This window comes from Haliotis rufescens, unplaced genomic scaffold (assembly GCF_023055435.1).
Source record: "Haliotis rufescens isolate VD_foot unplaced genomic scaffold, xgHalRufe1.0.p SCAF_14, whole genome shotgun sequence".
Lineage (NCBI taxonomy): Eukaryota > Metazoa > Mollusca > Gastropoda > Lepetellida > Haliotidae > Haliotis > Haliotis rufescens.
This window is the reverse complement of record NW_025963824.1, coordinates 3,478,214-3,495,597: the sequence shown is the minus strand read 5'-3', so window position 1 is coordinate 3,495,597 and position 17,384 is coordinate 3,478,214. Positions and strand designations below refer to the sequence as shown.

Genomic DNA, 17,384 nt, shown 5'->3' with positions numbered 1-17,384 from the left:
ACTAGCACTAGGGTGATTCTGAATGTTTCTAAAACCGAAAAGTAACCAACGGAAAAACCCGAATACATTTGATCATTGCTGTTGTCGGGTTTGTGAAGTGCACTACCCTCCCCTCCCCCCGCGGACAAGTGTAGTTTTAAACAATGGCGGCTTGACTGTCCACCTCGGTTTTTGCTTTCCATCCGTTTGTCCTACACACTTGCAGCTTGTCGTCTCTGCCCTGCCATGTTGACCCTCCTACGGAGCCGAGCTGACAGTGCTGTACAAACACCAGCCCAGACGCTGTAAGGAGCCGAGCTGACAGTGCTGAACAAACACCAGCCCAGACGCTGTGAGGAGCCGAGCTGACGGTGCTGTACAAACACCAACCCCAGACGCTGTAAGGAGCCGAGCTGACGGTACTGTACAAACACCAACCCAAGACGCTGTGAGGAGCTCGCATCAGCATCACAAGCACCAGCAGCAGGCCGGAGAGTCTTGTCATTCCTTGCCCTGTGACGCACCATAGTCGGTCACAAGACAATAGGCCAGTGTTCTCTGCGCATGCCCGTGGCAGCTATATAAGCAGGTGACTTGAGAGAGCAATCAGTTCTGTACGTGGACAGCACCTGCATCCTGTCAGCCCAACATTTCATATACGGCATTCGTGGATACAGAACTTGTATTGAGACCTTATTGGACGTTACCACGGCTTCTGAAGGACCTACCTCTGGAACAATCGTTTGTGCATCAGAGAGTTCACGTGTTCCTTTCACCGTTGACATTCTGACATATTTCTCCAATATGGACGTCCGTCTGAAGTGATAGAAGATCTGTGACTGATTGACCGATAGGTCTCCGTTATTTCAGCTGTATATTCTGTTTCTGTCCATTTCGCTCTTAAAAGCTCTGTGACTGTGTGGCTGTTGGTCTTCCGCTATCTCAGCTGTATTTCTGTGTGTATTTCCTGCCCTATCTGTCCTCTTCGTCATAATACCCAAGCATGTCATCTGCTGCCATGGTTGCTGTCTCTCTCATAATGACCACGTTGACATTGTCTGTGTTACCACCCCTCTGTGACGCTCATGGGCGGCTGATGGACCCGCCAGCCCGGAACAGCATGTGGCGTCTCGGCTTCAACAACCCCGTCAACTACAACGACAACGAACTCTACTGCGGCGGCAGAATGGTGAGTGATCTATGTCCAATGTATTGCACTTAGCATTGCCGCTAGTCGATCTCGAGCAGACAGTACGGGGACTAGGGTAGAAGGAGTGACTTCACAACTCTATATAGATAACCCTCATTACAAAAATATATATTTACCAACATTTGACCGAAAGTAACCGAAATGTCCCTATGGCAGGTTAAGTGGTGTACTGGGAGGAGGAAGAAATCAACGCCAATGTTGCTAAACTGCCCGGCAAAAGAAGTATACGCCGTGTTTGATGATGGCTTAAAGTGAAACAAACGAGAAATTGATATTTGATGGTGATGTCTTTGATACGCATTATAGTTGTATTTTGGACCTTAGTTTGCAGTGTTTCGGGGGCTGTTTTCAGCCTAGTAACGGTTTGGTAACATTTGTAATTGTTTGGTAAAATCCGCCTTTCAAGTGTATACTTTCTTGAGCTCTATACTTAAGTCACAGTAATGACTGAAGTGCCTTCCAATGAAGTTATCGTTAAATGGGCTTAATTTTCGTTTGACTGTGTTGTTCGGCATAGATATGTTTAAAAACTGGAATATTCTGAGTCTTGACAGGAGACATTTGTTCTAATGGACACGATTGTTCTAATGACGCATACTCGAATCAAATAATATGGATGTCTAGTTCCGTCATCAGTGCGGCACCTACCGGCAAACCTCTGGGGTGTGGTCTAGCGTTACCGTGGGGAAAGTCATGGCTAGTCACGGAACTGAAACGCGCACATTTCCGAAACACGTCACTAATGTTACTTCATTTAAAAATTCGTCAGTTTAAGCACGCGACCTTCATCATCATGTCGTGGCATCCACACGGAGGAAACAATTAGGAGTATGATATAAAGAGGCGTGGCCGATAGTCAAGACGATGAATGGCTGAATGAATGATGTGCGCTGGAGGGTAGAGTGGCCATGGTTGTCGCAGGCCATGACGCCTACCCCGACTACAAGAACAGTGGCAGCATACGGTCGGACTGTACTGGGGGACTCGCCTGTGGGGGATGATCCTGGGCTTCTGTCTTGCTCATCGCGCTCTTGAAGCCAAACGTTTCAAATGCCGGGGAACTGTCGAATTGTCTGTAATCATTGTCTGAATGTTTTGTAATCAAATGTAAATAACGTACCTTAGAATAAAAATGTAAAAGAGACTCAATATCCAACGGAACAGACATGATTTCCCTCATGGCGCGACTGCGACATGTCGTGTGGTTTGTTAAGACAAAGCTTCAAATTCCGTGTAATTGTCAAGTCGTTGACATGTTCAGTAAACTGCGTTTATAACGAACTTACGGTTATAACGAACTTACTTTTTGTCCCTAAAATTTGCAATAGTTATGTTGAACGAACAACGGTTATAACGAACTAAAATGAGTAGTCCCTTTGGGTTCGTTATAACCGTAGTTTACTGTAATTATTTGTTAATTACGTAACCTCGAGTTACAATCTAATTCTTGTTCAGGATGAATGCTTGCATTTCCATTCCATGCATGTGAGTGAGTGAGGCACTGTTAGAGCTCCATGCTCTATTGCGGGAGGACTTTGGGAGGGATAAGTGCCACGACGCTTACAAATGTTGCTCTGGGGAGATGTGGGGATGTTGTAGACGCAGAAGTGGCAAAGGGGTGGTCGTTGCACGAGGGAGGGGATGTCATGGTCGCAGCGGTGGGGGTCGGCGAGTAGGGGAGGGGGGATTAGGAACGAGGTTTTCGTGGAACTAGGGGTGGTAGGGCCGAGGATGTCGCACACGAAGAGGAGGGATGGAGGGGGGATTGTAGGGACGCGGTGGCCTTGGAACCAGAGGAGAGGTGGTAGAGTCGAGGAAGTCGCACGGGTAGGTGAAGGATGAAGCGGCCGTGGACGCAAGGGGTCGGGAGGGGTGGGGTCGGGAGGGGTGGGGTCGGGGGTGGGAGATAAGCCACCAACATGTTCCACCTGGGAGTATATTCCCAGGGCGCACGTATTGAAGGAGCGTGGTTGTTTAACGTAATGTAAATTTAATTCCAATTAACATCGGCCCTCCTCCTGTCCACTGATCAATATTTGTCCCCGGGGAATCAGCTTGTCTATTTGGACGCTGGTGGTCAACGCTGGACATGTGTGTTGGCTTGACCAACCCTCAGAGGACAGGTGACTCTTCCGTATGTCGAGTGCCACTTTATCTGTCACGTGAAAGGCGATACTTTATCTGTCACGTGAAAGGCGATACTTTATCTGTCACGTGAAAGGCGATACTTTATCTGTCACGTGAAAGGCGATACTTTATCTGTCACGTGAAAGCCACCGCTTTATCTGTCACGTGGAAGGCGGTACTTTATCTGTCACGTGAAGGCGGTACTTTATCTGTCACGTGAAAGGCGGTACTTTATCTGTCACGTGAAGGCGGTACTTTATCTGTCACGTGAAAGGCGGTACTTTATCTGTCACGTGAAAGGCGATACTTTATCTGTCACGTGAAAGCCACCGCTTTATCTGTCACGTGAAAGGCGGTACTTTATCTGTCACGTGAAGGCGGTACTTTATCTGTCACGTGAAGGCGGTACTTTATCTGTCACGTGAAAGGCGGTACTTTGTCTGTCACGTGAAAGGCGGTACTTTATCTGTCACGTGAAAGGCGGTACTTTATCTGTCACGTGAAAGGCGATACTTTATCCGTCACGTGAAAGGCGATACTTTATCTGTCACGTGAAAGGTGGTGCTTTATCTGTCACGTGAAAGGCGGTAATATCGTTCATATTTTATCTGCCATGTCTCGTATTTCTGTAACGTTTTTGACACAGACGGTTATATTTTAGATGTCGAACTTTCAGTACACTAATGTCCACACAAAGATGCATAAGAAATTGACTGATTTTCCCAATATAAAAAAAAGGTTATGGTTAAATACAATACGAATATGAGCCCTTTGTGCCAACACGTGACTTGTACTTAGTTTTAACCAATCGTCTCCATAGTTATGCCGGGATCCCTAACGCCGATCCCGTACTTCACCGTTGAGATGAGTAAGTATCGTTTTGCCACGGTTTTAGCAGTATTTAGCAATATGACAGCTGGATCCACTGTAATGATAAAGGAGTGATCGAGTTTGTTTGGCTCAGTGTTTCAGTCGCTGCTCAGACTGGTTTTGGCAGAAATACCATTTCACATTCAGTAAATATCCCACCCCTTTTTAATGTGTATACTAATAAATGTACATAAATGTACGATAGCTTGGCCAGGATAACATAGGGAGAGAGGGAGGGGCGTCGAGGTAGGGGTCAGGGTAGGGTCTCTGTGTTGAATACCCCACTCAGACACAGTATACTGACTCCGAGCCGACCAGTCCTTGTTTTAGCCCCTTAATGCCGAGCGCCAGACAGGGTAACAACAAGTACCATCTTTTAACGTCTTTTGGTATGACGCGGTCGGGGATCGAACCCCGGACCTTCCGCTCTCCGGGCGGACGCTCTACCACTAGACCACGGAGGGGATCGGATATCAGAGGGAGAGAGGGAGTGGGGTCGAGGTAGGTGTAGATACCCACGTCATCATTTGTTGTCGAGGTAGGGACAATGGAGGGTCTTTATGCTGGAAGAAGGGATCAAGGTGGCTGACAACGGGGAAAGAGAGGGGGAGGGGGGTAGTGTCTCTGTGTTACGAAGGAGGAGGTGTCAATTCAGTTAGGCTACGTATGTTGTGCCTCCGTCTCCAATTCTCCCCGGGGGCTGCGGCAAGAAGAGGGACCAGGCTAAAGGGGAGGGGGGAGGGGGGGGGGGGGGGGGGGGGGGGGGGGGTGTATGTCAACGGGGCGGAGGTGTCGATCTGGTTAAGTCATGTCTGTTGTTTCTCCTTGGAGTGAGAAAAAACACCATCTATATTTTTTAACGTAATCCAATGTACAACGCTTTATTCTCTAGCAGGAAAGTGATGCAAAACATTATAATCCTCTTCTTAGTTATAAAAAACCCGAACAGAATTGCAAACGTTTCTTTTATCTGGTTCAGTAATAAAAACAGCCAAAAACATGGCGATTGACAAACATGGCATTACCTCGAGTAATACAGAGCACTCGAAGACTTAGTGGCGCGGAGCCGTACCTGCTGGACTCATGTGGCCGATGCGAATCATGCCTTTGTGGTCACCCTTCCCAGGATGTCATCTTTCGCCGTCTCGCGTTTGCTGCTGTCAGCTGTAGGCGACCTGAGACGCCTGAACTTCCAGCTCAGATTACGTGCTCTGTTCACATTCTCATCAGTCCCTGGGGATTTCATCGGTGATGTATTAACCAGACTTTACCTGTTTCTCAGATAGATGAAGAACATCGCAGCCAACTGACGCAGGTAGTCCGGTAAACGTCCTCACACTCTTGGTGAAGCTGGCTTGCATGATCCATTACCTCGAAACCCCTTACCGTCTCCTGACACTCCCAGGGGAGTTAACCCAACCAAACTCAAACCTTTAAGAAAATATGCACGTGTCTTCTGTGGAATGAACAAGCATACGACACAAGTTATGACGAAATGTGGTCTTTTGTTCCTAATCCATTTTCATGATTAATTGACGCTTCCGTGGTCTTGTGGTAGAGCGTCCGCTCGGAGTCGGGAAGGTCCGGGGTTCGATCCCCGGCGTCATACGAAAAGACGTTAATAGATGGTACTTGTTGTTACCCTGTCTGGCGTTTGGCATGTAGGGTCTAACACAATGACTGGTTGGCTCGGCGTCAGTATACTGCAGCTGTGTCTGAGAGGGGTATTCATGTTAAAATGGGACATGGTATCTAATGCGCTTACACTATAATATCAGCATTATTCCGGACTAGTACAAGCAGACACACACAGGTGCGTGCACGTCACTATACTCAACACGTGCAATAATCTTAGACCCGACGTTAAACCCATTTCAACCTTAAGCTTTACAAATTAAAGATTTGAATGACATAAGAGCAATGCTGAACAATGCATGTGTTAGATGCAAGATGTACACAATGATATATTCTATATCATCAAGGCCTTTTCATTTTAATCCAACACTGGGTCTACACCTTACCCACACAGTGTCTTTGGCACCTGTTGATCTGAGGGTTGGGGGTAGTTAATAAAGCGTTAGCTCATCACGCCTAAGTCCTGGGTTCGACTCCAAACGAAGTCCATACTAAGGATAGTCCACTGTTGTAAGAATTAAGTGTCACCCTACACACTCTAACTCATTGAATTAAGGAAATTACAGCACACCGTTCCCTGCCTGCCCCATAACAAACCCAACCGCGCCCTCCCCCGCCCCACCCGGTGCTTCCCTGGGGGGGGGGGGGGGGGGGGGGGGGGGGGGGAGAATCTGTTTCCGGCCCCGGGTCGAACCCAGATGAGACATGCAGTAAGCACATAACGAATATTCATATTTGCTTCAAATTCTTGTTTCTTTTTATTAACAGACCGCCTCCGTGGTCTTGTGGTAGAGCGTCCGCCCGGAGAGCGGAAGGTCCAGGGTTCGATCCCGGGCCGCGTCATACAAAAAGACGTTAAAAGATTGTACTTGTTGTTACCCTGTCTGGCGCTCGGCATTAAGGGGCTAAAACAAGGACTGGTCGGCTCGGAGTCAGTATACTGTGTCTGAGTGGGGTATTCATGTTAAACTGCGGCATGGTATCTCAGTGAGCTAGCACTATAAATCGGCATCAGTCCGGACTAGTACAAGCAGCCACACACACACATACACGTGCATGCACGTCGCTATATAAGTGCAATAATCTTGGACGCGACGTTAAACCCAATTTCACCTCACCTCACCTCTTTTTATTAACACCCCTAGCAAGCCAGTCCCTGGCGTGTGTACTCGACGTAAAGACAAACGTCATACGGACGTAATACATGATCAATACACGTCCAATCTCCGTGGGGGGGGGGGGGGGGGGGGGGGGAGGGGGGATGGGAGGTTACACAACACAGTGTGTCTCTACATCAGCGACACTGACCACACTGAGGCGAACAAATACAAAAGATAAACTAGCCACACACCCACTAAACATTTAACCCTAAACAATAGCATCGCGATAACTAACTCATCACTTCCTTGTTCCGACACATTGATCAGGCTGGGCTATGTTGAACATGCCTTTAGTTCAAACTGATTGATTTTGTCAGAGGCTGGCGAAATATGTGGCCAAAACAGGATGCGTGGCATTGATCTGCGAGTCTGTCTTTGAGGAGTACTTCCTCTTCCTACAAGGTGGTATGTCGGGAACCCTCTGAACATCGTCAACGAGTCCATCATTGATAAATTAACAGCCAGGTTACACATTGCCACACACACACAAATTGACGAAATGTTTAAAGAATCGGTTTCAAAGGCTGAGGAAAAACACTTCAATAGGTGGGTAATTTCTCCAACAAATGTTGTGGACGCATTTAGAAATGTTTGTGGGACAAAAACGCTTTCACACAATTTTGGCCATCGTAGGTATTATTACACAGCACTGGAGATCGGAGTTTTAGGATTTAGGAAGACATTGGAAGTTGTATCAAAGGGAGTTTGACATAAAGAGTTTAGGATAACACCGGAAATTGTGTCGGGGGAATTATGACAAAGAGGTGTTTAGGAAATGAAATTGTATCTTGGGAATTACGACAGAAAAAGGTTTAGGAAATGACGTATCTAGGGAATAACGACGGAAAAGGGTTCAGTAAATGAACTTGTATCTAGGATTACGACAGAAAAGGTTCAGTAAATGAACTTGTATCTAGGATTACGACAGAAAAGGTTTAGTAAATGAACTTGTATCAAGGATTGCGACGGGAAAGCGTTTAGCAAATGCCGTATCTGGGGAATTACGACAGAAAATTGTAAAGGATTTGTAAATGAAATTGTTTCCAGTGAAAAAGGTTTTAGTAAATGAACATGTATCGAGGGAGTTATGACGGAAAAGGTTTAGCAATTGACGTATCGAGGGAAAGTGGTTTAGAAATCAAAACTTTCACTAAGAAATAACGACAGAAAGGGGTTTAGTAAATCATAGGGGTTTAGGATAGCACCGGGTGTTTTACCACAGGAATTATGAAATGATGAAGACAGGTTTAAACGCCCCTGTTCTGGCCAGCTTCGACCTGACGTCAGTGCTTTGGTTATATTGTGTTCGCAATATACATGTATATCCTCCAGATGAGACATTAAGCACCAATATAACGTCATCATATTGGCTTAATACTAACTCCAAGAGTGGTACATTGTGTGGTTGAACAAGGAGATTCATGGGAAGGCCTTGTTTAGTTAAGGAAAATCAGACATGAAAGCCTGGGACCTACGCTGATTGTATTGTTGATGACTTATCTGCGTGTACAGATGTGGCCGCAGAACGTCAGTGTGATGTCCACGCCTTGATGTGATGTGATGTAGAATAAATTGCAACTTAATATTCTTATAAACGTTTTACCATCATTGCCAGAGATAGATGTGTTTAGAAGTTCCGCAAGAAGAGTGACAAAGACAATAATCATTGTGCTATACCGACTATATGAGAAACATGTGTTTGTGAATCGTTATGACATTGTGATGGTACCTGGTGCTCGCGAAAAGGTGAGCGTATCCTTTGTTAAAATCATCTTTCTGTCCCTCTATCTCTGTCTGTCTGTCTCTCTCTCTCCCTCTCTCTCCCTCTATCTCACTCCCTCCCCTCACTTTCTCTCTCTCCCTCTCACTCGCTATCTTGCTCCCCTCTCTCTCCCTCCCACTCTCTCGCTCTCTATCTCCCTCTTCTCGCTCTCTCTTTCTCTCCCTCCCTCTCTCTCTATCTCTCCCCCTCTCTCTCTCTCTCTCATTCTCTCGCTCTCCCTCTCTCATTATCTCCCTCTCATTTCATCATAACCTCTCATTATGATAAAAGTCTTTCAAGCACTACGTTGATAATCATTCCACTGTCCGAAACATACACCGAAGTTGTTCCAGTTAAACAAAGGAATTCCCAGTGTGGACATTGTTGATCTGCGTCAAATAATGGAGACAATAACATTAGGAACTTTCTGAAGGTCTTTTTTCCTGAAATAAGTCACGTTTAATTGCTTCGTTTGTTAACTAACCTCGGCTAAAACAAAATAAACAAACAATCAGTGTTAAATTGTGCAGCGTGCTGCTGAGAGTGACCTCCCTTTCAAAACAGACATGTTCAAACCTCTGCACGTGTCTTTTCCCTGCCTTGGGATCTTAGTGGGCTGGGAGCAGGTGTAAGTAAAACAATAAGATTTGGGTTTTATATTTCTCTGTGAGTTTCCAATGTACCTGTCTTAAAGATAGTGACAGAGAAGCAGCGTCACCTTGATCAATACCAACTTCACAAAAAAACCTTGTCAGAATAGAACGCCCCTGTCTGTAGTCACGTTCTGTTGACTTGTGGTCAATATCTCACACCAGCCTCGGACAATAGTAAACAAGCTGTAAATACGTTCAGAGTACAACTAAACAAATCCACAATCCACAGCCAGAGAGCAGAATTTCCCGCTAGGTGGCGCCAGGAGTTTTACCTTGAAGACAACTGATGAAGGAATAGTATAAACCAATATTGATCCATATTCAACGTAACAATGCTGTCGGGATGAAAGTCATGTTGTGACGTCATGTCATAATCTCGGATAACTTCGTGACAGCGAGACTTGGGCTTGCTACAGCGGAAATACCGACGTGTTTGTATGTGTACGAGTCAATTGAGGAGCCCGTGGAAGTTAGTCGACTGCAAACAAAGGCCGGTGCCCTCACATCAAACACGCCGGGTTACCATAAGCGCATGATTTTTATCATTCCTCTTTACTTTGTAAACAGGATACAAGTGGGGGTAGTTGATGAAGCAGTCAAGTGTACTGCCATAGGGATGTGACAGGTGTCTTTGTAATAGTTGAAGCAGTCAAGTGTACTGCCATAGGGATGTCACAGGTGTCTTTGTAATAGTTGAAGCAGTCAAGTGTACTGTCTTAGATGATGTGACAGGTGTCTCTGTAATAGTTAAAGCAGTCAAGTGTACTGTCTTAGAGGATGTGACAGGTGTCTCTGTAATAGTTGAAGCAGTCAAGTGTACTGTCTTAGATGATGTCTGTAACATGAATGGGATAGTCCTCTGTAACATGAATGGGATAGTCCTCTGTAACATGAATGAGATAATGTCTCTGTTACGTATGTCGAACATTTCTCTGTTACATATGCGGGATATTTCTCCCCATAACGTTATGCTTGTAACTTATGCTAGCCCGAAACCAGTATTAAATTTAACAACGTTAACAGTTATTATCCCTATCGTAAAACGGAGCCGTTATCTGTTCATATTTTCCTACATGTTTGCTAGAAGTAAGTCGTACACAGATGCTGATATCTTTGTCATTTGCAATGTATTTAATATGTATCATACTACCATCTGATTGTCAAAGAATGTGATTATCTTTTGAATGATTAACTAAAGTTCTTTGTGATAAACGAAGCCGTGACTTTTATTTTTGACGATAATGTATTTTCTCAAACACAGTTGAGTGTCCTAATGTTTGTTCACAAGAGTTCAAAAAGGTTCACATGTTCACTAAAACTTGTAAAACATATTTAAGAATTGAATTCAATAGTTTATGCAAAGGCAAGACCATTTTAAAGTGAATTCTTATAAAATTATTCGTCAACAGTAACAGGTTCAGATATATTACTAATAAATCACTAAAACGTAGACAGTACGAAATCTGTGGCAATGTTCAGTACAGTAATGCAACACAAGCCCCGCCCATTCCGTTATCAGCCAATCAGGAAACAGTAGCCCGTTAGCGGTCATGGCCTAATGTTCTTTTCGGGTTATGTGAATAGACACGCAATACTTGTTCAGCCAATCAAATGCCACGTAAATACAATGTTGTTAGGGAGTTTTGTAATAGTATGCATTTATTGAACTGGTTGTTACGTCATCTATTGTTGGAAAACGTCATATTGAACATGTCTCTGACGTCAGGGGCAATGAATGACGGCATCATCAATTATGTGCGATACGTTGAACTAGTAAACAATTAAAGATATATTGCTGAAAAGAACGGGTGGTCCGGTCGTCTAAGGCGCCGCAATTCGCTGTGCAGGGTTGCGTCCCTTGGGCACGCCAGAAACATATGATTGTAGGTTCGAGTCCCGGTTCGCCACGATTAAGTTTCTAGGTCTGTCAGCACAATACCCATGCTCGTGGGTTTCACCGAAGAAGGGGGGCGGTCGGGGAGTCTAGTGGTTAAAGCGTTCGTCACGCCGAAGACCTGGGTTCGATTTCCTACATGGGTACAATGTGTGAAGCCTATTTCTGTTGTCCCCCGCCGTGATATTGCTGAAATATTGCTAAAAGCGGCGTAAAACCACACTCACTCACCAAAGTAGTAAACGTCTAAGACCGGCATCACTTCGGGTTTTCCTCCCACATCAAACAGACACGCCACGATATAACTGGAATGCTATTGAAAGCAGCGTTAAACTCACTCACTCACACACTCAGTTGCACTGTGCCACAATGTTTAACACCCTTCCTACTTCCAGGTCCAATGGCTCCGAAACAGCGGCAAGTGCGGAGTTTGTGGCGACGCCTACCACGGCAAGAACGACCACGAAGCCGGCGGTAAATACGCCAACGGCATCATCACCCGCAGCTTCCACGAGGGGGACACCATCCCCGTGACCGTGCACCTCACTGCCAACCACTTGGGCTGGTTCGAGTTCAGGATCTGTCCCGTCAACGACCCCAAGAAGAGAGTGACACAGAAATGTCTGGACAAGCATCAACTGAAGCGGCCGGACGGGAAGGGGATGAAGTACTTCGTCCCCAAGGGGAAATACAACGCCTTCTTCAACTACACAGTCCAGCTACCCCCGGGGCTCACGTGCAAGCAGTGCGTCATCCAGTGGAAGTACAGGACAGGTGGGTAACGAGGGTGGTTGGTTTGTTGTTTTACGCCGCACTCAGCAATATTCCAGCTATATGACGGCGGTCTGTTAATAATCAAGTCTGGACCAGACAATCCAGTCATTAATGTCATGACAATCGATCCACGCAATTGGGATCGATGACATGTATCAACCAAGTCAGCGAGCCTGACCACCCGATCCCGTTAGTCGCCTCTTACGACAAGCATAGTCTCCTTTTACGGCAAGCATGGGTTGCTGAAGACCTATTCTACCCCTGATCTTCACGAGTTTGGTAGCTAGGACCAGTTGGAATTCAGCAGTTTATTGATGGAAGCTTGAATAGCCCAGCGGTTAAAGCGTCCGCTAGTCACAACGACCCGGGTTCAATTCTACAAAATTGAATAAAATGTGAGGGATATTTCTTGTGTTTGACGCTATGATATGACTGGTCTGTAATTTAAAAAGTTAAAGGTACCCACGCACCCACTTGTATCAGGGGTGAACGCGTCTTTCACATAGTTTAACTGCAGTCGGGTCTGGGAGCGGCATGCAGCAACGACACTCGACCCTCGTCGTGTGGTGCTCGACCCTCGACATGTGACATACGACACTCGACACTCGACTCTCGACTTTTGACATGCGCCTCTCGACATGCGACCCTCGATATTCGACTCGCGACACTCGACTCTCGACATGCGACACTCGACTCTCGACATGCGACATACGACACTCGACACTCGACTCTCGACTTTTGACATGCGACTCTCGACATGCGACCCTCGACACTCGACTCGCGACACGCGACCCTCGACTCTCGACTCTCGACACTCGACACTCGACTCGGGACACGCGAAGCTCGACATGCGACATGCGACACTCGACATGCGACATGCGAGCGTCGACGCTCAACACTCAACACTCGACGCTCGTCATTCGACATGTGACATTCGATACCCGACAAACGACACTCGAAATGCGACCATAGACACTCGACATGCGACACTCGACACTCGACGCTCGACACTCGACATGCGACACTCGACAGACATAGGGGACTGGAACCACAACTTGTGTTAACTGATGGAAAACTGGACTTTCGAACAGAAGGAAATTTTGTCGACAAAACATTTAATATGAGAGAATGTATGACAATGTATATTTAGATATTTGTTTTAATTTTGTTCTGAATTCAGCCAGCATCTTAAACTTAAAACCAGGCTTCATAATAGTGTCAACAGAATCTGGCCCCCCAAAATAATATTCTGCTGAATAATGTTCGCGTCTAGAAGCACTTCTTTCTCTACGCGTGTTCAGGTGTGTTATAAAAATTATTTTTGGTTTCTAGGCAATACGTGGGACAAGGATGACAAGTCTGGCCTGTTCTGCCTCGGATGTGGTCCTCAGGAAGAGTTCTACAACTGTGCTGACATTGAGATTCTCCCTAAAGGAAAGAAATCCAAGTGGACGAAGGAACAGAACATGAAGCCATCCACCACCCAGGCGCCCGAAGAAAAGAAAATCAAGATCAATGTTCAAGTGGAATCCAAACACGACATGGACAAGAAAAACCTTATCAACAAAATCGCCCACAAGACGGCTGAGGCAGCCACGGCGAAGAAACCCGCAGTCAAGAAGCAGAGCAACTCCATAGCAACCAACCCCACCAGCCGACGGAAGATGAAGCCAAAACACCCCCAGGATGTGAAGTACAACTGGAGGGCATCCACGCCTTGGCTGATGCAGCGAAGGAACATGGCGGGCAGGCGGAGGCTGGGGATGAGGAGGAAGCAGCTGTCCCAGAAGATGAAGAGTCACAACAACCTCAGCAAGGGAAGACAGCAACAGCCTCATCCACCCAAGGTTGAAAATGAACCAAATGTTAAACAGGCCAAAGCTAAGCCAACAACCAAGACTGTTGAGGTTAAGCATCCAGTGTCCAGAAAGCCTGTCAGACAGACTGCCCCTGCCACACCTAAAACCACACCCCCTCGACCCAAGTCAACACCTAAGCCTAAACCTAAAACTCAGCCCCGCAGAACTGTCACCCAGGCACCAAGGGCGAAGGTCCTTAGGGGACCGTCAAAATCATGGCTTATCAGTTCCAATAAGCGCCAACAAAGTCCATTCAGAAAACCAACACGGCCAGTCAAGCAGACAATTCGACCAATCAAACACACAATACGACCAGTCAAACAGACACCAAAACCAATCAGACAGACACCTAGACCTGTCAAACAAACGGTCAGACCATTAGTAAAGCAAACAGTTTTGGAAATCCCAAGATCCCCTGTGCAGAATGGACGATTAATTCCGAAGGGTGTAACTTCAACAAAGATGACCACACACAACTGCGTGACTGAGAAACCACAAACTAAAGCAGTGAAGAAGACGATGAGGACACCACCACCTCGCCAGGACGATACACAACCTGTCCACAACAACCCTCGTCAGTCTGACAAACAGGAGTACAGCCAGCGTAGCAGCAACTTGGGCCACCAGCGAGTCATCTCCTTCCAACCTGTGCCTCAGCAGCCTTTGGTCAACCACAGACAGACACTGCCCAGTCATCAATCCCAGGGCGCCTATGGCAACAACCAGATGTCTACCATGTGGTGGAACCAGTATCAGAGACCCGTCAACTACTTCTGGGACCGTCCCGCCGTCACTCCGCTTCTGAAGTGCCGTGCCACTATCACGCTAGGTGGTGGGATGGACGAGTGGTGCACCGCTAACTGTAACGCCAACTTCTGCCCCGGGGGAATGTGCATGTGCCAGCCGGACGAGCCCTCGTACCCTGCCTTCTCCATGTTCCCAGGCCAGACACAATCCTGGACCAACACGTACAGACCACGACTCAATGAATACACCCAGGCACGGGCATCGCAGAGTCTGAGTCCCTTCGCACCAAGACAGCAGACAGTTCCACACTCCATCCGTACCCAGTCACAGCCTCAGCAGCACAGCCAGCAACACAGCCAGCAACACAGCCAACAACACAGCCAACAACGTACCCAACAACACAGCCAACAACACAGCCAACAACGTACCCAACAACACAGCCAACAACACAACCAACAACACAGCCAACAACGTACCCAACAACGTCCTCAACAACGTCCTCAACAACGTACTCGCCAGCAGCTTCACAGACAGCAACCTCGACGACAGCCACAAATGCGAAGCCAGTCTCCCAAACAGCCCTCAAGATCCATCTTCTCCCCTCCCCGCGAGCGGACGCCCTCCCACTCCACGCCTTCGCGCCCCTCCCAGAACGTGTGGGCCCAGAAGGGCAAGTACTTCTGCAGGGCCACAGGCAGGTATGCTGGACTCAAGCGCTTTGACGACTGGTGCAGTACGAACTGCATGAATGTGATATGTCCTCTCCTTATATGCGAGTGCAACTCATTATAGTGCACGTTGGTCATTGACACGAAAGACAATACAATGAGACGTCACACTTGTAACTCTATAGACATTATAGACAATACAAGGCGGGTGTCACAATTGTCTCCTGTACGTTTAGTGCTCGTCAGTCCTTGAAGAACTGCATGTTATAGACACGACAAGGAGGGTGTCGAACTTGTCGTTTGTACTTCTAGTGGTCGTCAGTCCTTGAAGAACTGCATGTTATAGACAATACAAGGCGGGTGTCACAATTGTCTCCTGTACATTTAGTGGTCGTCAGTTCTTGAAGAACTGCATGTTATAGACAACACAAGGAGGGTGTCACACTTGTCGTTTGTACTTGTAGTGGTCGCCAGTCCTTGAAGAACTGCATGTTATAGACAACACAAGGAGGGTGTCACACGTGTCTTTATACTCTGCATCCACGAACACTGGCCTCTAAGACGTCAGTGAATGCAGCATTGCTCAGTGACCTTGATCTGCTTGAAGCATCTGGATGAGGAAGTTCTGTGTGACAATAACCGTGATATGATGAGTGGTGGGTGTATCTCCACTGACAGTGTGGGAACTGGTGTATGGGACTCTATGAGACATACACAAGATGCAGTGAAAGGACCTAGTGATATAGATACAGACGAACACTGTTTTGGTGACACTTCTGCCTTCGACGCTAGAACCATCTAGCCACGGCAGTGATGTATCTAGCCATGGTAGTGACGTATCGAGCCAATGTAGTGGCATGTGGCCAGCAGACCAATGGCGTCACAGCTCATGTATGCTTCTCGCACACTAACCAGTATTGATTGTGTGAGTGAGTGAGTGAGGGATATTTCAGACGATTTGCTTACATGAGCAAAGATGCAGATAGTCTTCATTTAAGTGGTTCGCTATTCGGGTAAACTGTTGGATGGGGAGGGTCTGATTGAAGTGAGACAATCCATCAAGTGGCGTTGCATGTAAGATGGCAAACTGTTGTTTGATGTGGATCTTTAAAGAACGCCCTTTAAGTTGATCATTCAAAGGAGACAGTCCATCAAGTGACGTGAGCATGTAAGATGGCAAACTTTTGCTTGATGTGGATCCTGAATGGCCTGCTCTTTGACTTGTGTATTTAAGGGAGATAACCCATCAAATGAGCATGTATGATGGTATACGTGTATTTTTTATATGTGGCTTACACTCTGTATATATGTAATTAGACTGGTAGTGAAGGGGTTCTTTTTTATATAAAAATAAACATCTATTACTAAATTTGCAATTTGTTGTTTTTGTTGCAAGCCATTGTCCTAGCAAATGTAGAATGACCCAGGAATGAATGAACAGGTCACACATGGAAGACTCGCTGCCTGGTTGTTCTCTGTGTGTTTGTGCTGGTAGTAAGTGCTAGTAGTATGTGCTGGTAGTATGTGCCATCAACACCATGGTTTGGTTCCCTTTGATAATTCGTTACGTGCTTGCCTTATTGGCCCCTGCAACACTTATGTGGCATTTCGTGCTGCAATAGTCAATCATAATCACGTCTTGAAGTCAAATAATAATCACATAATTTAAAATGTTCTAACCACTTTTTATAACTGGTATTTAGTCCATGTGTTTCAGCTTAACAGGTCCTTCTCTGTCTACTTGGTCATCTGTAGACCAAAACACGACGATGCAGCGAAATAGAACTATATTCATCAAATATTGTGCACAAAAACATAAACATGTGTGATTATCTATATAGCCTTGCTTCATGGTCCCGTACAAAGTCCAGCATTCCTTCAGTAATAATCAAACCATAATAACAAGACAAGAATAATCATATATAATATTTCCTAAAAAACGGTGATTCATGGACGCATGCTCATGATATTGTCGGCATTGCACAGTCGACTCTGCTGTAGGTAGAGGTAGCTTTTTATTAATAACTGGTGTTTTTCTCTTGTATC

General features: G+C 46.3%; 1 protein-coding gene across 1 annotated transcript; it reads left to right on the top strand.

Moving 5' to 3' along the window:
* The first annotated feature begins 504 nt into the window (after positions 1 to 504).
* Positions 505 to 16,701, top strand: LOC124122187 (RNA polymerase II degradation factor 1-like). The gene is made up of 3 exons (XM_046485307.2): positions 505 to 1,168; positions 11,686 to 12,064; positions 13,397 to 16,701. The coding sequence occupies exons 1-3, from the start codon at positions 983 to 985 to the stop codon at positions 15,460 to 15,462; spliced, it is 2,631 nt and encodes an 876-aa protein (XP_046341263.2). The 5' UTR covers positions 505 to 982; the 3' UTR covers positions 15,463 to 16,701.
* The last annotated feature ends 683 nt before the right edge of the window (positions 16,702 to 17,384 follow it).

Coding starts and splice junctions, on each gene's coding strand:
- LOC124122187 (XM_046485307.2), top strand. CDS start 983: ATGTCATCTGCTGCCATGGTTGCTGTCTCTCTCATAATGACCACGTTG. Junction 1,169..11,685: donor TCTACTGCGGCGGCAGAATG/GTGAGTGATCTA, acceptor TCCTACTTCCAG/GTCCAATGGCTCCGAAACAG. Junction 12,065..13,396: donor CCAGTGGAAGTACAGGACAG/GTGGGTAACGAG, acceptor TTTGGTTTCTAG/GCAATACGTGGGACAAGGAT.